At 41.0% G+C, this 20742-nt stretch overlaps 1 protein-coding gene across 1 annotated transcript in view; it reads left to right on the top strand.

Annotated features, from left to right (window-relative positions):
• Nucleotides 1-1611: 1611 nt before the first annotated feature.
• LOC148011382 (uncharacterized) overlaps nucleotides 1612-20742 on the top strand; it is a 37190-nt gene continuing 18059 nt past the window's right edge. The window contains exons 1-5 of the mRNA XM_087670351.1: nucleotides 1612-2678; nucleotides 2782-2837; nucleotides 18000-18131; nucleotides 18298-18442; nucleotides 18663-18761. Of these exons, the coding sequence (XP_087526477.1) occupies nucleotides 1617-2678; nucleotides 2782-2837; nucleotides 18000-18131; nucleotides 18298-18442; nucleotides 18663-18761 (1494 nt within the window). The 5' untranslated portion in view covers nucleotides 1612-1616. The remainder of the gene's footprint in view (nucleotides 2679-2781; nucleotides 2838-17999; nucleotides 18132-18297; nucleotides 18443-18662; nucleotides 18762-20742) is intronic.

Genomic DNA, 20742 nt, shown 5'->3' on the forward strand with positions numbered 1-20742 from the left:
TCATCAAATATCGCTTTGTGACTTAATTTTATTAAATTTTGTAAGAAATATTGTGTAATACATAATTGGAACCATCTAGTTTGCATGAATAATCTTATAAAAATAGCTCTAAATTAGCATCTATCAACACTTTACTGATGATCATAATTTGGCAACAGGTTGTTTACCTTCCTTCACTTCTAAGCATTGGTATCGTCTAGTTTGACGTCATCCAATATGCACCACCTAGTCAGTCAATTTGCGTGTCCTCCTCCTCCTCCTCCTCCTCCTCCTAAGCATTGGCATCATCTAGTTTGACACCATCTAATCCACGACACCTTGTTAGTCAAATTGAATGTTTGGTTTGATGTCATCTAATCATCGATGCTTGATTAGTCAATTTGGTCTCGTGTAGCTTCACAACATGGTTTTTTGTTATGCATTTGGATTAAAGATGCTTGCTTTCTGTACATGCGAGAGAGTATAGATATATGTGAAGTTAGACTCCTACCCTGGCCCACTCGATAATTTTGCTTCCATTGAGTCTACAACATGGGTAAGTTCTAGAAGATGTTATCGAAGCCAAGGTCTATGACTTTGAAATTACATAAATGGCTAGAAAGCACAAAGGCAGTTGGAGTTGAGTGGTGAGATAGCTACCTTTGCTTGCAAGCATACCTAATGCCACCACAGGCCATGAGCCTTGATGGCCCACATCACCTACCCCATGAACATTGGAAACCGATCATTGCCGTAACACCTTTTCTTGACAAAGCAACACCTTTTCTTTTACCTCTATCAGATGTCTTGCTTTCCTCTCTCTCTCTCTCTCTCTCTCTCTCTCTCCTTTTTTCGTGAAGATAATTGAATTAGATAGTGAATATTTACATCAGACCATCAAGTCAACATTCTCTTTGTATCTCTTACTTTCTATTACATCAGACCATCAGGTCAGCATACTCTCTCTCTCAGCATGTCAATGAAGGTGAATTTTGCAATGATGCAATGCCACCCACCTCTACACTTGTGCATGTTTACCTCCTAGCCACCCACTGCTATTGGTGCAATGCTTGCTAGCCTTTTGAGAGAGGGACCTCTCTTGAGAGTGGCTTACACACACACACACACACACAAAGTTTGCTGAGAGAGAGTGCAGTCTCTCTATCTTTCCTTTTTCTTGAATTTTCTTGAATATAAACACTCTTCCTTTTCTTGAAAACCATTTACGTAAAATATAATAGATATGCACAAAGAATTGTAAGTAGGTGAAAACTCGAGCTCCAACACTTTGGTTGGGGGTTACCAAACCAAACCTTCAAATAATACATAGAATAGATTAAAGGTTAAATTTCTACAAACCTTGAATGGGCAGGCCAGCGGGGTTGTAGGTTGAGTTTATGGGGTGCTCAAACCCTCGGCTATGCGTCTCCTTTGGTATATCAAAGTATCTACTCGTGTCTAAGCCTCGAACGGGCAGGCGCCCATGATTTTTGAGTTGGACGCCCGGAAGTGCCATTCTTATATTAAAGTATCTACTCGTGTCTAGGCCATGAACGGGCGGGCGCCCATGATTTTTTGAGTCGGGCGCCCAGAAGTGCCATTCTTATTCCAACTCCCTAACAACCTGTCCATCTGTTATGAATGGAGGGGGCCACATGGAACAGCCTTCGCCTTCTTCAACGACTCGGGAAGCTTTTCCCGCTTCTTCTCCACCAAACCCCAGCCATGGCGCAACCAGCGATGGTGTTCTGGAAGTCACAGGTGAATCTGTCGCTGCCGTTCCGAAGACGAGGTTTAAGAAAACCACCTTCGCCAGATTTCGTGACAGAATTCTTAACCGTAGCAGGAAACGCAGCCAAGAAGAGGATGCATTCATCCCCATGGAAGAATCATCAGTCGAAGAAGAAATTACCACCGATGACAGGAACGAGTCTCCTTTTATTGTCATTGCTGATCCTGTTCAGGAAGATAAGAGTCAGCCGCACGATGAGGGTTATAATGAACCTTCTGAAATAGAAGAAGATGAGGAAAAAGAGGATTGGGATGCTTCTTTGTTTCACGAAACCCTGCAAGATACGGATTCACATGTGGAAATTGCAGGAGACTTGGAGGAAGTCTTTGTGGAACATCAGATAGAAGACAGGCCTCGTAACTCGTCTTGTTCAAATGACGTGTTTCCTTCTCCTACAATTCCCACTGTCGCTGAATCTGAGGTGTTAGACAATTCTCTTATGGCAGATTTACATGGCAAAGATCATGATTTAGGGATGGAAATAGAGGAACCTGCAAAAGAAACTTCACCACTTGAAGCTGGGTTAGTACATCTGCAAGAGGTCAACACCTCAAGCAATGCTCAATGGAATGTAGACATAGAGCATGCAATTATAGAGGATGACGGTTCTGTAAAGGAACAGAACCATAAGATTGTTCTCTCAGCAACATACGAGGGATTACAAGGAACGTTAAATCAAAACCATGAAGAGACATGTGAAAAAAATGGCATAAATGGAGTTGCTACTGACCTGGAGACTGTAGGATGGAAACTCTTGACTCAAGAGCCACATTCCACCTCTACTGATGCCCCTGGTTCTGACAAGACCTTGTTGGCTACTTCAAAGAGTCTAGTTGCAACAGAACCTGATATCTTTCTTTGCAGTATGAAACAGAAAAGTGAATCTAGACTTCAGAATCTAGAATTGGTAAAAGTAACACATGATGGGTTGATCTTTGCAATTCTTTTTCTCAGGTTTGCACATTGAATGTTATCTCTGCAGCATACTAAACACTTCCAACTTCTTTCAGGGTGACCTCTATTTAACTTCCAACTTCAAAGATGAAACAAAGCACTTGGCAACAGAGTATGATCTCTCTCTTTTTTTTTCTTTGATATTTACAGTTCTATTCTACTGCAAAACTTTAAAAAGCTTGGTAGAGGAGAGTTTGTTCACAAATATGAGAAGGCTGGTACCTATTGTTTCTTCTATTTGAGGGGTTGATCATGCAATTGAGCTGAACCTTGGCACTCAGCTATTCTCTTTTTTGTTTTTCGGTCAAAGAACTACACACGCACCATCCTCTTGATCTGCAAGCCAAAGCCATGTTGGAGTAGGTGTGCTTATCCTATCCAGAACCTCATGGTTAAAGATAGGAATGATTGATTAAAGACAAGAAAGACCTGACTGTAATCAACTATGCAGCTGTTACTAAATCTAGTTGAGTGCAGTTAATGCATTTTATTGCTTTTTCTGCAGGCATTTACTGATACCTTTTGCCTTTATTTCCAAGCTTTAGAAGACCCAAAGCACACACGTAAAATGGAACTCTCCCACATACAGTGTCATGATGGACTTCGGATGGAGTGCTGGATTTTTAGTTATCTATACATTGAACTTAGACTGTTAAATCATTGTGGTTTTCTTAAAATCGTGCAAGTCTTTAAGTGGTTTTGTATCAGCACTGCACAGGGCTGTATACATAGTGTTTGTAGAACAACGTGCATCAGCAGGCTGTTTCTTGCTAGTGTAGCTGATCAAACAAGAGCTTTTAAATGTGAAAGCTTGATGGTACAAAGCCTCAGGTCAAGATGGGGTTTGGGGGTTCTGCCTGGAAGGGGGGGGAAGGCATGGGCAATTTGATGAAGGCTGCCAGCCTACAATGTGATGGTCAGGCTATGCTTCCCATTAAAGTACATGCCAATGGTAGTGTAACGCTAAAAAGAAAGAACTAGGGCACTAGCACACGCAAACAACTCAAAACCATAAATAGGGACAGCTTAAAGAGTAACTGGAAAAGAGTTAGTGATTATATAAACAAAGAAATGACCTCCTTGAAGCTCAATGCTAGGTGCAACATCATAGTCTTCAGCCACAATTAAAGGAACATGATGTATAAGGGTGTACCCACTTCATAGTTCACTTTGGAATGAACTTGATGTTTACAACTCCAGGAGGAAAACTCATAGGCAAAGTCTCTGCTTTGGGCACAATGAACAGAAAGTAACTCTCAGCTTTAGACATGATTGCTACTTCGTACTCTAGTCTTCATCCAAGAAAATCAAACTCTCAACCCAAGGCTCGCATACCAATAGCATCAGCATTACAGTCCTCTACAACTCCAAAGCTAGTGCATAAGTAGAAGTTATTGGGCAATCCTTCAGGGAGACTAAGATTGAAATCTTGCAACCCACAAGGACAACTTCCATCCATGAGCCGTCTCCACACCTCTACAAACACGCTTGACATTGCTGGGCCTTTGACAGCAGCACACATGTTGCCTCTTCACCACCACCTTGTCAAACACAAATGCTACTTCCTCTTTCACTAACACCACTTCAGCCTTAGCTTCCCGAGCTCCACCAACTCAGCCTCGCCACCTCCATATTTGCAAAAGAACAGTCCTTGCACACCTTGGCTAGTTCATATGTCATTGTCCCATCCTTAGACATGTTTACACCCTTAGGAAAAAGCCTCACAGCATGAGTCTCCATTCATTGTCCTCTAAGACTTGAGCCTACATGAGGAAACTCCAAAGCCCAGCCAAAGTACTTAACATGGTGAATTTGTTATGTGTTGAACAAGAGCAAACATTGAACCTTCTTAATGTCTCACACAATGAGATCTTCCAAACCTTGATTGACATGGAGTGGGTTTAAAATGTGCCTGCTAGGGATTGTCAACCCATAACCGGAGGGAACAATTATTCTCAGAGATAAAAATGCCAAAAGCACAACTTCTTTCCATTTTGCTTCATGTCCCATATCATCATATTGCATGTTACTCGTTCTACATCCTTGTTTTGTGGTCCGTGTGGGCCCAAAGCACAATGCAGGAGCCACCCTCTGTGATGAATGCCCTAAAGCTCCTGAAGTGTTGCACCTGAAGCTTCGGTAAGGACAATGAATGATCTTCTAGGCTTCTTTCTAAACTAACAATGTTTCATCAAGTACAAACGACTGTGCTTTGGTTCTCCTAGCACTAGTTGGGACATCTTTGACATGAAGAGCTGGGCCATTTTGAATGATCGTAAGAGGTTAGGAAATAGATGATGATGATGAAGCATTGTCCTTCAAGCAAACAGGGCCTCCATTGAAGGAGTGGCTTCATAAAGCATTAGAGGATCCCAAGATGGAGTGGTATGAGCCATCATAAGTCAATATGTGATGTATAGTGTGGTCAAGAACAAAACTAAGCACTCCAAGGTACTCTTCTGAAGTGCACCGGCTATGATACCATGTGGAAATATGGTAGGTTTTCCAAAAGAAAATGCAAAGTGTATGACCATGATTGAAACACAGTGAACACAAACACTAATGCAAAACTAAAAAATGAAGATAAATTGAATCAATGGAAACTGCTGAATAATGAATGAATGTGTATACAATGCTCAAGGGCAGAGTTGTCCAACAGCCGATGACTCACACGGAAGCAAGCTGAGGGCGATGTCAGAGTCTGTCATCCACCTAAGAGAAATCCTAAGTCTAGAAAGCACCAATCAAGGGATATAAGCGACCTAGCACACTTGCTATTTGTAGAGATGGAACCAACCAAAAGTGGGGGAGTTTGCTTATGGGACACTAAAGTGTACTAAGTGCATTTGAGTTTTGGGGCTGTTTATGACCTAATGAAGGTTTAATGTGTAATGCACCTTTTTTAGCTTAAGCAGCTCCACACAGCCACCAACAGTAACAAGGCATTCCCGAAGGACTACATAGGTAGGGAGCAGCTGATCGGAACACATCTGTTGCACATGGTAGCAACAACTAGGGTAGAGGCAACAAGGCGGTAGCTCATGATGAAGGACAACACCTTGTAGTTTGTGGAAAATAACTTGAAGAAGGAGACATGTTGGAGGGAACTTGGCACTAATGAGGGTAAAGATGAAAGAGGAGGAATGAAAGGGAGAAAGCGTTAGTGCAATTGAGTGACCCTTTTTATAGAACATTTTGAGCTAGTTGGCCTATTAAAAGGTATTTCATGTCATCTAAATTGAATAATTGTGCCTTGGGGCTGATTTAAGAGCCAGAAAAATGCCAACAAAACATGCCAATTTAAGTGAAAAGTAAAAAACCAAAAGAGAAAACAAAGATTCTATTAATAAATCCCCTTGGAACAAAGTATTTAAAGGTTAAATCCAAAATAGCCTTGCAAGAGTGAGAATGAGAGATGCAACGGAAGCAATAGAGATTAAGTGTTGAACATTGAATAGAATGAACAAGAGTAGCAAGTTGTCGGGAATAAAGGCCCGGTAACCTCCCTGTATAGTACACGCACATTGTACATGTGAACGCACCTTTTGCATGCCCTAAGTATAAATACATTTTATTCTTTGTGTACCTAAAATTCATTTTTCCTTAAATCCCTTTATCCTCTTCCTTGACGGAGTTCACGTGTGGAAGCACAGTTTCAAAATCTGTGCAAATCTAGGCAGAGAATTTGGGGCTTTTCCCAGATTTGATCCTATCTAGGCCTAACAGTATATTCCGAGTCAAAAATTGCAGACATTGTGAGAGGTAACCCAAATTAATTTGGGGATTTTACCAAATTTGTCGGATTTCCACTCTTCTCGGCAAAATTTCCTAACATTGGATCCCAGAAATTTGAGGCTTTTTATGTATTGGCAAAGTTTTGCTCAGCTGGGTCAGATTGACTGACGTTTATGCAATTTTGGACTTGAAATTTCAGGGATTTGCACAGAATTTGGTAAATTTCTGCATCTTTTGCCCGTTTGTTGGCTGGTTCATGTACAAACAACAGAAATTTACTTCTAGTTGAGAAAGAACAACAGTGCATCTTGTTGGTACAGCTTGTGCTTTTGCAGATTAGTGCATTTACTTTTGTGTTCGTAATAAAATGGCTGCAACTTCTTCCAATTCACACATCAAGAGTTTGATGGAGATCAAACGGTTTGATGATCATGGCTTTGACCTTTGGAAAGACCATGTGCAAGGTATTTTGTTCCTAAAGGATTGTGAGGATGCTTTGCAGGAAGATAAACCCACACTAATGTCTGATGCAGATTGGACCATAGTGAATAAAAAGGTTGTGGCTTACATAAAGATGGGTGTCACTGATGACATTCTGATAGACATTAAGGGTTTAGATACAGGTTATGCAATATGGGAGAAGCTGAAAAATACTTATGAGATCACCACATCTATTAATCAGATGCTTTTAATGCGCAAGTTGGTGAATATGCGACTGGATGAGTCAAAGCCTGCAACTGAGCACTTGAGTGCATTTACAGGGGTTCTAAATCAGCTCAAAGATGCAAATTTGGACTTTGATGATAAGTTGAGGGCAATCTTTTTTATCATGGCACTACCTAACTCTTGGGAAACCTTGGTGGTTTCACTCATCAATAACCCCAATCTCTCATATGATGGGGTGAGGGGTTCTATCTTGAATGAAGAAACTAGATGTATGTCTAGTGGAGAAGGTGGCAACTCAGCTTATAATGTAAGAGGCAGGGCTGAAAAGAAAAATACAAATGCAGAGCAGAGAAACAGGAGCAAGAGCAAAGGAAAAGAGTGACATTACTTGTTATCACTGTGGTCGGAAGGGCCACAAGAAACCTGATTGCATGTATTACAAGAAGGAACAAGAGAGAAAGAAGAATGCAGGAGATATAAAGAAGAAGGAAGAAAAGGCAGATGCATTGGAGACAACCAAAGGCAAAGGGAAGGCCAATGTGGCCTCTAGCGTGGTCATAGAAGAGCTTTCAAATACAAAGGCTGATGTATTATGTGCAGTTGATTATGATACCCTTGTATATCGCATACAGGATATGCAGATTACCAAGTCTAATGTGATTGATGCACTCTGTCACTTGATGATGGTGTCACTCAGACTTGAATTGTAAACTCTGGTGCCTCTTTCCATGTAACTACTTGCTTGGAGTGTTTTGCTATGTTCAACGCAGGCAGTTATGGAAAGGTGTATCTTGAAAATAACCATGCTTGTAGCATTGATGGAATTGGCACAGTACACTTGTCTTTAGACAATGGTCAAGAGCTTGTGTTGAAAGATGTCAAATATGTGCTTGGCATTAAAAAGAGTTTACTATCTGTTGATCAGCTTGACTTGCATGGCTACACCACAGTGTTTGATAGTGATTTGTGGAAAGTGAAAAAGGGTTTCATGCTGATCGCAAAAGGAACCAAGAAGAGCACTTTGTATTGTTTGCACTGTAAAGCCTTGAATGGCAAGTTTCTTGCAATTGCTAAAATTTGCAGCCACTTGGAGTTATGGCATAAGAGATTAGGCTATATAAGCCAAAAAGGACTTGATGTCCTTACCTCTCTGAAGAGGGTTGATGGAAAAGGCTCTAAACTTGATTTTTGTAACGAGTGTCAGTTTGGAAAGCAAATAAAAATTTCCTTTTACTCTGGTGTCTCTCGTAAGTCCAATGTCTTGGACTTAGTACATTCTGATGTATTTAGTATGCCCTTGAAATCATTGGGTGATGTTGCATATTTTGTCTCCTTTATTGATGATTGTTCCAAGAAGATTTGGGTGTACTTGCTAAAAAAGAAAAGTGAAGTGTTTACTGTTTTTAAAACTTTTCATACATTTGTGACCACTCAGACAGGTAGAAAGTTGAAATACTTGAGAACTGATAATGGGGGTGAGTTCACATCGACTGAATTCAAGTCCTTTTGTGACTTGCATGGTATTAAGAGGTAGCTTATAGCCCCTTACAGCCCTTCTTCAAATGGGGTGGCTGAAAGATATAACAGGACTTTATGTGAAAGAGTGCAATGCATGCTGTTCATTGCTAATCTCCCTCATGCATTTTGGGGAGAGGCACTTAAAACCGTGGTTCACATTTGCAACCGCTCTCTAAACAAGTCCTTAAATAATGGCATCCCTGAGGAGGTTTGGTCTGGCAAATCGGCCTCATATAACCATTTACGCATATTTGGCTGTTATGCTTTTGTACATGTTAGGGATGAGCTGAGAAACAAACTTGACCCAAAATCCACCAAAGGCATTTTCATGGGCTATGGTGATGAGGGTGAATTTGGCTACAGAGTGTGGTTACCTCAATCCAAGAAAATTATTCGCAACTGTAATGTTGTGTTTAATGAGGTAAAATTGCTGAAAGGCACTTTAGCCTCTAATGAAGATTTGAAAAAGATGAAATTTCAGAGTTTACAGCCACCCATTACTTCAGAAAATGAGCCTCAAGGTGTTGTACCACAGGCTGAAATTGATGATCAACCTGTTATTTTTGGGCCAGATGATGATGGACAGCAAATAGGAGCACAAGGAGGTCATGGACAGCAAGATAGGCTTGCTGATTATGAAAATGCAAGTGCTGGAAATGAAAATGAAGGTGATGTACAGCATGAACAGCATGCTGAAAATGGTTTACAGTAGCCAATAAATGCTGAAAATAATATACCTCCAGATGTAGACTCAATTCCTAAAAATTTTGATCATTGGGTACGCAGGTCTACACACGTAAGAAGGCAACCACATAGGTTTGACCCCTCCTTGCATTATGTAATGCTTACAAATGAGGGTGAGTCTCTTGCATACAAAGAGGCCAAGTCATGTGAGTTCAGCAATAAGTGGGAGCTAGCTATACAGGAAGAGATTAAATCTCTATATGCAAATGATACTTGGGATCTTGTATCATTGCCCAAAGAAAGGAAGCCACTTCCAAACAAATGGGTGTACAAAGTCAAGACAATTGATGGAAAACCTAAGTACAAGGCAAGGCTAGTTGCCAAAGGGTATACACAAAAGGAAGGGATTGACTTCCAAGAGGTCTTCTCACCTGTTGTGAAGATGACCACTTTACGTGTGCTTTTTGCTCTTACTTCTATTTTCGATTTAGAGCTGTATCAAATGGATGTAAAAACAGGTTTCTTGCATGGTGACATTGATGAGGAAATCTACATGAAACAGTCCAAGGGGTTTGTAGTTCTTGGAAAAGAGCAGATGGTGTGTAAGCTAAAACATAGCCTGTATGGGCTGAAGCAAGCACTACGACAGTGGTACAAAAAGTTGGACACTTTTATGCTATCTCATGAGTTTACACGCAGCCATGCAAATCATTGCTTGTACATGAAAAAGGATATAGATGGCAACCCCATCATACTTGTTTTGTATGTGGATGATATGCTACTAGTTGGGAAAAGAAAGACTAGCTTGGATGCTCTAAAAAATCAGCTGAAATCAGCTTTCTCCATGAAAGATTTGGGGAATGCATAGCATATTTTGGGCATGAGAATTCGTATGGATAGAATGCAGAAATTGTTGTTTTTTATCTCAAGAAAAGTACATTGGAAATGTACTAGACAAATTTAACATGGCTAAAGCTAAGCCTTTTGGGGCACCCTTACCTCCTTATCTCAAGCTTAGCAAAGCCAACAGCCCAAAAGATGACATGGAAGCAAATGCTATGAAGGGAGTTCCTTATGCATCAGCTTGTGGCTCTCTTATGTATGCTATGGTTACTACTCGTCCAGACATTGCTCATGCAGTGGGAGTTGTTAGTAGGTTTATGTCAAATCCTAGCAAAGCACATTGTGAGTCTGTCAAGTGTATTCTTCGATACCTTAAGGGTACACAAAGAAAAAGTATTTGCTATGGGCAGGGTGCACTTAGTTTGCAAGGTTATTGTGATACAGACATGACAAGTGACTTGAACACTCTAAGGTCCACCAACGGGTATGTCTTTACAGTTGCTAGTGGGGCTGTTTCTTGGTGTTCCAGGTTGCAGAACATTGTTGCACTGAGTACCACTGAAGCTATCAACTACTGAAGCTTCTAAGGAAGCTATATGGTTGAGTAGACTTGCAGATGATCTCGACATGTCGATGGGTACTACAATTTTGGGATGTGATAGCTAGAGTGTTGTGTATCTAGCTAAGAATACCATGTATCATTCACGCACAAAGCATATAGATATGCGATATCACTTCATCAAACAGATTCTGGAAGATGGTCAAATTACATTGACCAAAATTAAAACACAAGATAACCCTGCCGATGTAGCTCAGTACGAGCATTGCATTCGACTAGTGGGAGTTGGTTAGCTAGAGGTTCATATCGAACCTTTAAGTTGTTGGGATAAAGGCCCGATAACCTCCATGTATAGTACACGCACATTGTACATGTGAACGCACCTTTTGCGTGCCCTAAGTATAAATACATTTTATTCTTTGTGTACCAACACATTGTAGGTACACTCTAATCGACTCGTACTTTCACTCTACTCACACTCTCTTCAGCTGTCACACTCACGCTCACTCCAGCTCTCTCTCTCTCTCTCTCTCTCTCTCTCTCTCTCTCTCTCTCTCTCTCTCTCTCTCTCTCTCTCTCTCTCTCTCTCTCTCTCTCTCTCTCTCTCTCTCTCTCTCTCTCTCTCTCTCTCTCTCTCTCTCTCTCTCTCTCTATGTGTGTGTGTGTTGTGCCCCCTCTTGGACCAACACAAGAACACATGGACTCAATGAATGGAGAAATGGGCCATGGGATCCATATTGCACAACATGAGAAGATGAGTAGTACAAACCACATGGGAAATGGCTGATCAAATGAGTGCCTCCAATCTTTTTCCCACCAGAGGATGCAAGTTTTCAAGATGATGTGCTGGAGAGTAGAGAGGAGGCCCATATATAGGCTGAGGAACAAGGCCTGAGACAACCAAGTCATCTAGAAATAAGCCACTCAGGTGCCCTTCAAGCACCCTTCCAAATGCCCAATAAAAGCCCAAATAACCCATGAAATGTACAAAACTATCATTGAACCTCAAATCAAGGTAACAAGTACAATGAAATACGATACAACAATGGGAAATAGTCCCCTAGAAACTATCACCATAACCCATACTACAACAAAGTTTTGCCAAAAACTTATAACATCATAGTATATACAACAATGAGAATTAGATGGGACCATGAATACCCAAGCGTGGGCATAATCAAGCCACCACCAACATACCTTGGAAAGACACTAATGTTGATGTCGATCATACCAGTCCCTGAACGCAAAAGTAGAAATAGCTGAATCTTAATGCTTGTCTTGAACCATCTCTATAGAAAGCACATCATGACCATAGATTTCATGCCTTCAACCAAACTACCAAAGGGGTTCCCTAATGTGAAAATGAATTAGGAGCAAACACCATTGTCTAACCTCCCATCATGAGGTTGAAAGGCAAACTGCCAAAGGGGTTCCCTAATGTGAAAACAAATTAGGATCAAACACCATTGTCTAACCTCCCATCATGAGCTTGAAAGGCAAACTAGCTCTAGGATTTGAACCTACTGCACTGTAGTTGATGCATCAGCATATCAAAAGCATGCTCAAGATCCACCACTTGAATATAGATGAGACATGTATGTCCCATCTCCACCACCCTTTCACACTCTCTCTAGCTCGGAGAGTTGTGAGGTATGACATCACCACTAGGGCTAGGAAGCATCATCCTACGTAATGTATATATGATCCAATTGAGACCATGTGGTTGTATGTTGTGCTGAACGAAAAGTGAATCCCGAGGATGATGGAAAAAGCCAAGACTAAAGGTCTTGCTTAAGAACAGCCAAAGAAAAATCATCCCTAGCATGATTCTCTGGTGCATTCATCATCGGGTGTTTAGAAATAAACTGTGAGGGATCAATACACACATTAAAATCCCCCATCAACAAACCTGGTCTACCAAGCGATAAACATTGCATTTAGTCTGTCCCATAGATCATGTCTAGAAAGGGATCACTCAGGGCATAGAACCCAATCAGCCATAGAACCTCCCCTTCAAACAAAATTTCGATCACCAAAAAGTGGCCATGTACATCATTCTTAACAAGGACCAGTTGAAATTTCTCATGAACAACCACGAGCATATTGGAGTAATGCATTGCAAAATCCTCAGTAAAAAACAAGCAAAACCCATGGTGGTCCACAATTTTCCCTGCTTTTCCATGACTCTTATGCTCAAGAGCACATAATACATCCCATTTATTTTTGTGCAAAATACGCCACATGTCATGTTGCTTGCTATGAGAGAAAATTCCGCACATTTCAAGTGGCAATCTTCGAATGTATCAATAGAAGAATGATCAAGGTCAAGGCTGATTTCGCCTCAAATTATGTTTTTTTTGGCTAAAATCTTAAGGGTTCCCTCATCAAGGAAATAAGCTAGCACTACAAATGAATTTAGAACCTGATGCTCAAATGTGGAGGTGGAAGGATGATCCCCCATCTTTGGAGCAAACCAAGAATAATGATGATCCCAAGGGGTAATCACCTTACCTCTTGTATCAAAAGAAGTCGAGCAGGTGGATCCCTTGAACGATCAGTAGATACTTTTATAGTGGCAGGTTTTTGAGGGGTAGAAGAAACCATTTCATTAGTAGTATGCATGGAAGATAGCTTATCTTTCCACCATACATACGTAAATTTAGAGTCGTGAAAAGTGCTAGGCATAGTAGCTACCATGTCAACATTAGCATTTTTGCCTCTTTTAGAACCAGCCATGTTCAAGTTGGTCTGCAGGTTGCATGGGTTGTTTCCCTTTATTCACATTTGTCTGCATAGATGCCTCATCATCCTAAGGGCCTCAACCATGAGACCTCATCATCCTGAGGGCCTTCAATCATCCTGGTTGAAGGCCCTCATGATCCTGAGGGCCTTCAACCACGACAACTGAGGCATCTGGAGCTGCATTTTTTCCTACTCGTCCATAAATGCCCCAACTTTCCTCAGGAGAAACAATGTGCGGCAAAAGTGCTCCATTTCAAGTGAAAATGCAGTGCAGGCATTCAAGGATGATTCAAAGGCAATTAGTTAGGCCTTTTGCAAGAAGTATCCCACAACACATATGGTTACAATTTGTAGCCCTCAAACTGGGTGGAACCAAGACAGTGCCAATAGCTGCCATAGCATCCTTCAGCAGAGGTTAACACACAGGGGCAATCTTGCCAGGAGATTATCATGATACCTTGCTGATTTTAACATCACAACATAAAAACCTTGTGGTCCCCCAAAAATTTCATCCACCCAATCCCCCTGCAACATTGACTGCAACCACTGACAGATCCAAGAAAGTAGCCGGATCCTACCTGTGACGAAGAGGATAACTCCTTTGCCATAGAATGCTGAAAAAGAATGCAACACAGTCTTCATATTCATAGTAGCATCCAAGACATTATCCTTATCCTGATCAGAAAATGTTTCACGATTGTGTTGGACACAGTCACTCAACAATGTGGTGGCGAACTCCAATAGGTGTTCCCAGTCCAAATCCTGAGATTCTTCAAGAGTAGAAGTAACCTATGCATAAGAGTGCACGTGATGTTCTGACTGCAAGGGGTCTTCAAAATCTGTAATCGAGGTGTCAGAAGTGTGTTTGCTAGGTTTAAATGGCAGCTAAACATCAGAACATGGCCAAACATGAGAGCATGGTACCATTGTCTCAGTACAGGGAACCATTTCTTTCCCCTCATCAGCCTCAGAGTCAGGTTCCAAAGCCTCCACTACCTGATCAATAAAAACACTATTTAAGTCTGTCATAGCTAATACCTTACTGTCTACAGTCACTAACCCTAGCTAAGGAGTCAACAGTTTGCAGAAGATTGCACTTCACTGCAGGGCTGCACAGCAGTCATCCCAGAACCACACGTCTGCCTGTCTCTCTTTGTCCTGCAGGGCTGCACAGCAGTCAGCCCAGGATCATGCACCTGCAGGATAGATGACGACTGCAGCACATGACAGGTCACAACTGCAGGGCAACTATCTCTCCCTGAAATTTGCACAGATTGGGGCTGGAATCTGGAGTACCCCCACAACAGTGCACGAACTCCTCTCTTTTTTTTTTCGTAATAGGTTCGAAAAAAGTACAAGATTACCGAACTTCTCTCTCTCTCTCTCTCCAAATCACTCCTTTTTGGGTCTTTTCTCTCCCCTACTATTGGTGGCCCCAAGAGGAGCTGCCACCCTTATTCTGGAGGTGCCGTCCTTCTAGACTACTGCCCTGCCTCGGAGGAGCCATCGTCAGCCTGCTCAGCCTATTGCCCTGCTGCCAGCCACATCATCGTGGCTTGGAGCTGTTGCAGCCTGCATTTTCAGGCCTGCACCCTGCACTTTGCTGCACACAGTGGGAGGCTGCTAACAACATTATCATCGTCATCAGCTGATTCATGAAGCTGCTTGCAGCCAGCTGACATTGGGTTTCTACTGCCCAAACAACTTCGTTTCTCCCCCTGCGCTGCTGCCCATGTCATTCCTTCTACTGCCCAAAGTCTACACCAATATCCTGCTACTCGGAGGACTGCATTTCTCTCCCTGTACTGCTGCCATAAGTTGCTGCCCTTCATCTGAAGGCTGTTGCCTTCTCCTTGGAGGCTCGTGTAGAGATGCTACCACCCTTCATCAAACATGATAGTGTAATCATCTTCTTCTCTTCTCCTTCCATCGGTGTTGCTACCCATCGCCATACTTCGCCAGCTCTAGGACAATGTAGTTAGCTTGAGCTACTCCGGTGTCGTTGACTCCTTGGCTTTTCTCACCCTAGTCCTAGAGACATGAAGGATTGAGCTCATTGCATTTCATCTATCATCATATTCTTTCATCATTGTATCGTCATTGCATTTCATCCATCATCATATTCTTTCATTTCCTATTTTTTTGAGTTCATTTACTACCAGTTTATCAAAGACACATTGTTGTCTCCATTGTAAACCCTGTTGTCTCCATTGTAAACCTTGCCATTTCTTCACATAGGCCTCTTCTATGGGTACATGGACAAGATCGGAGAGACATTAGATAGAAATGTTTACTTCTCTTGAGATAGGTAGGTTGCTTGTACAAACTACTTCATAGGTCACTTAATTCTCTAGCTATTTTATGTATAAAAGAAAGCTATTTTAGACATATGGGAATTTTTACAATTGCTATAGGTTGCAAGAGATTGGTGTAGTATGGAAAAGGAGTTGATTGGTTTCACAAACCAATCCATGGTGCTACACATTGTCTACATCCCTTGTGGCATAGTGAAGAGAAAGTCTCAAGTAAAGAGCTTGACAATAAGTGGATTGATGGAGATGTTACTATCATTATATTTTTGAGTAGGATCTCATAAAGATCCGTTGCCACAGTCTTTTAGTTGGACATCCCACTCTTGAGTTGTGAGAGACTTAGCTTTAGCTAGTCTGTTGGTGGGAAAAGTATAGAAATTGTGCCTTAACATTGATAAGTAGCCAGTGAATATACATAAGTGTTGAAAAATTTGTCATGCACATGGTTTTAGCTTATGCTTGATTTTAGTTTATATTTACTAATTTTGTATACTGAAAATTCGGGCCTATTCATATGTCATCTCACAATTGTGTGTGGGTCCTATTGAGAGGAATTAGATTCATAGTTGTTGAAATGGCGCTTTGGACCACTGAAATAGAAATGTGGAAGTGGAAATTTTTTGGGAACTTTGAAAATGTGCTTTGGGATTGCCTTGTTTTCTTTTGGGAGGTTTTTTTTTATAAAAGTTTTGTTGTTTGGGGGTAGGCCTTGAATTTTATCTGTCCATGTTTTCATTTTTGGTTGACATGCAACATATATTATTTTTCAACTTTCATTTCTACCCTTCCAATTCTAATTTTGTTGCATGTGTTTTCATGCATGTTTCTCTTCATTGTGGCCATCTATAGTGAGAGAATGCATGAAGTTGCACAAAGACTTGTGTAACTATGAAGCTAGTTCTAACTCTTAATTCTTTTTTGCAACCAATGGCTACTACATGGTGAGTTAATGTTTATGTTTGGCAATGTAAGTGTCTAACTATGTAAAGGCTAAAGTAGTAGCTTGTATAGTGTACTACACACACACACACACATTTATATTATATTTATATTTTTCAAGTTGCCATTTTGCCATTTTGGGCTAAGGCTGAAACTCCATTTCATGACTCTGATATGGGTTCCCATTTCCTTGTTTCCAAAATTCATAGCAACTATGATTAGAGTACATGGGGCCATTGTCTCATACAAAGGAAAGAAACAAATTGAAGACAACCCAGTTGAGATATCATTACAGCATTTGTCTGATTGAGAGATCCTCCTACACTATAGAGCCAAAGTAGGTGAATGTGAACAAGATTGAGATGGAGAAGGTGAAGCACATTCCTACTATTCTAGAAGAGAAGAAAGATGTTTGCAATATGATTTACGAGGGGATGTATGCACCTACAAATTAGACGTGCAATTGTGTTTGGCAACAATAAATTCAATATACCAATTAATGCCTTGTTGAATTCATATTGATATTGCTATATTCTATTGCATTAATATCAAGTTTGTCACTAGCAGCAAGGTGACAAGCTGTGAATTGATGGAATCCAACCTCAGTAGCTCATAAATGTTCCATCTAGTAACTAGTTTAGTGGACGTGTTGTGCATTCCCTAACTTTGCACATGACTACACTCAGGTCATTAGGCAATCAAGCAGTTTTAAAATGGCAAATTTGTCTTTGTCTCTTAAGTTATAGCACTGCCGAGACATTTTGGACGAGTATTACAATAGTTATTGAAGAATTAGTGTGTGCACTTGAAATTAGCGTTTCTCATTCGATGGACTATTGAAGAATTCTAAGGATTACTGAAAAATTGGAAGACATGTAGAGGTCGATCATCCTTATTGCTCAACCTTGCACCTTGTGTCATCTTGGCAAGTTTGAGGCTTTGGGAACCACATGAAGGATGATAAGCAAATGATTCTTTACCCTAAGTGTGTCAAATTTTCATAAAAAGGCTTGTTTCATAGAAAGGGGGCAAGACACGAGAGAAGAAAGGCCATATCACGAAGAAACACAACCAAAAGTCTCTTGTATCGTGCACTGTGTTAAGGGAGTTTTGGTTGCCATTGGGTGTTTTAGTACTTATGCAAGTAACTGAGAAGTTGTTTGATAAGTGGTCCTAAGTTGCTAGGAACGGCTTCATTTTGTACAGAATATTCATTCTTCCTGTTGTATGATGAACTCTGCTGCGGCCTGATGAGGTGGAATGCCTTGATGAACAGATTGGAAGTCATGCAGAAACTCGATATGAAACTCCAGCAACTGGAACAGAACCAGGGACCTTCAACATGCTCTTCTAGATATGCATTATCAGGAGGGAGTAAAGGGGTTCCATTAGCTGTGATATGTCTGAGGTGAAGGAGAGACATTCACATTGATGCTTTCCAGTCTTGTAGCATCATTTATTCTGCTTTCAGTATAGAACTCAATGTTGAGATTACTTAAAACTTCTATAAAGACGATTTCCTTTTGTGGATACAATTGCCTTATCATGTACAACCTTACCTGCAAATTACACAGAGATGAAAGAAAGAAATGGAAAAGGCAACAGCTTTTGAAGAAAACACTTGACAAACTAGATCCTATGCAAATTGCTCAAAATCATGAAAAACACATGCTTCGCAATATAAGGCTTGGACCAAGTGCACGCTACTTTACACTCACGGTATGCATATAATTACATGGTTGGAAGGATGTCTTGGCTTTATAAGCCCTATTCGTAAGATTGAATGATGACTTATGGGTCTGCCCTTTGATTGTATTTGTTCTAACGATGAATTGTAATCTCTGAAAAAGTTCCAGGAGCTAATGGTGCAGAAAGTACTATAGACATTTGATCTCTTGTATGGAAGAATAGGCGGTACTAATATGAAACATGTAACCAGGAAGAAGAGGAGCTGCTTGTTGAGGATCTATTGATGAGACCAGATGTTATGGAGGAAGACACAACTGAAGGCAATAGCACATCATCTGGCATCTCAACGGTTTGTTGTTTACCTTCTGCAGAATTATATGGCTTGTTTTCTCTTCTGAAAATCATATGGCAACACGTTTCTCTTTATTGTAGGAATTTTTCTTGGTGGGCAGATCCAACCATCGCTGCTTTATTGGCATACCTGATTTGTGTTTTCCCTACGTTAGTTGAGTAAGTCTCTCTAGTCTTCAGTTCTTGGTCTTTAGCTTTGTATCACTTTCATCCTTCATAGACTCGTTTAGCATGTACCCACTTGAGCCCCTCTGTAGATTTGCAGTCCTTGCCAGGTGTTAGACCACCAGGCCTCTTCCCGCTTTCCATTTTTGGCATTCCTGTGCATGCGGTCACCCTGCTCCTCCAACACCAAGGGCAAACCCAAATTACAGCAGATAGATGTGGCAGGCTGTGAGGAAATAACACACTGATTTTTGTGAGGATTAAGCTATACATGCTTTGATATCATGTAAGGTGTAATTAGCCACCCTCCTTAATCCACCTAGATACCATTTTGGGGAGTAGGGCGTCATTGACTTCTAGAGACCCTCGGCCAAGGATGACTCTAGATGCTTAGAACCTAGCACAAGAGAGGCCTTTGACATTAAAATAGAGCCTCCATCCATCAAGTTTAAACACATCAAAGGATCTAATCGGACTAACTAGATAGGGTTGTTTATGCTTTCTCTTTGAAGTTATTTTAAATCATCAGCACACTATAACTTAGGGGCCACCTTCTTTCCTTCACAAAGAACAAAGCCTTCTCAAAGGAGTCACTTGTTGAGCAAACATGCATATGATGATAGTTTCATTAACATCGTTACATACAATGCAGGTAGATGATTCCTTTTCATCTTATACTACATTCCTTCATTATAGAAACCAGCATGCATAGTAAATTATAATGCATGCACAAATCCCAATCAAAATCCCTCACCACAAGGGATTTTGTTCTAGGATGTCCCTACTTGATACACTGGCCCTTGACCCAATTCCGTGGTAGATGGATCATGCACAACACCCATGGAAGTCTTCACCCTATTGGGTTTAACCTCCAAAACCACTACTAGATGGGGGCAATCTAGTGGCCTAGAACATAGACCCTTCGCAGTTCCGGTTGTTCTTAATTTTGCTTCCTCCGTTGTGAAGTAGAATACCACCATTAATTGCCATCACTAGAAATGCATACATGGCCTGCCTTGTGGATCTGAGGGGATTTCTTAATTATTTTGTAAAATTGTTCCTTTTAAGTAATGGGATTTCTTATAAAGATATGCTAGGGTTTGCATTGAGGAAACATAGCATATACACCCAAGACTAAAACACAAAGACTTAGACAGTGACAAGCAAAACTCAAACCTTAAATGCAAACACAAAACTCAAGACTCAAATAGAGACAAACACAAAGAGAAGAAACTCTGAAGTGAATGAATGCTGTAAATGAATGTAAGAGTGTATAGAATGCCCAAGGGTAGAGCAATGGAGTGTCAGGGAGTGACATCCACCAAAGATGGATCCCAAGTGCAGTGACCACCAGTCAGTCGGAGTGCGAAAGACAAGGAAAACACCAAAATGTTCTTCATTAAAGGGTAAGAAGAGTGAGGTGACAACAGTGGATCATGCTTGATGTAGTGGGTGGCAGCAAAAAGCTACAAATGCAGCAATGCTGCAAATGTCACCAGCTATCGCCAGGTGAAGGGAGGGGCCAATACTAATAGTAGCAAAATGACGCCTAGAGCTGGGAAGGGCTACCACCAACTGTTGCTTAGTTGTTGGAGTGTCAAACGTAGATAGAAGGAGGTAGTCTGTGAGCTGGTGATGGCAGATGGACCAAATGCTTCAGAGGAGCGAGAACCTACACAAATGGGATTAGACTAAATGGTGAGAAGTCTTTCTATTTATAGATGTTGAAGGGTGTCCCAAAAGTTAGAATTTGGGAGACCACTGAAACTCTCTCGAACCACACATCAATTTTGCGTTTTTCATTAATTAAGCAT

The sequence above is a fragment of the Lygodium microphyllum genome, chromosome 28 (genome assembly GCF_053477565.2).
Source record: "Lygodium microphyllum isolate KBCC chromosome 28, Lygodium_microphyllum_v1.1.10, whole genome shotgun sequence".
In the NCBI taxonomy this organism is placed as follows: Eukaryota; Viridiplantae; Streptophyta; class Polypodiopsida; order Schizaeales; family Lygodiaceae; genus Lygodium; species Lygodium microphyllum.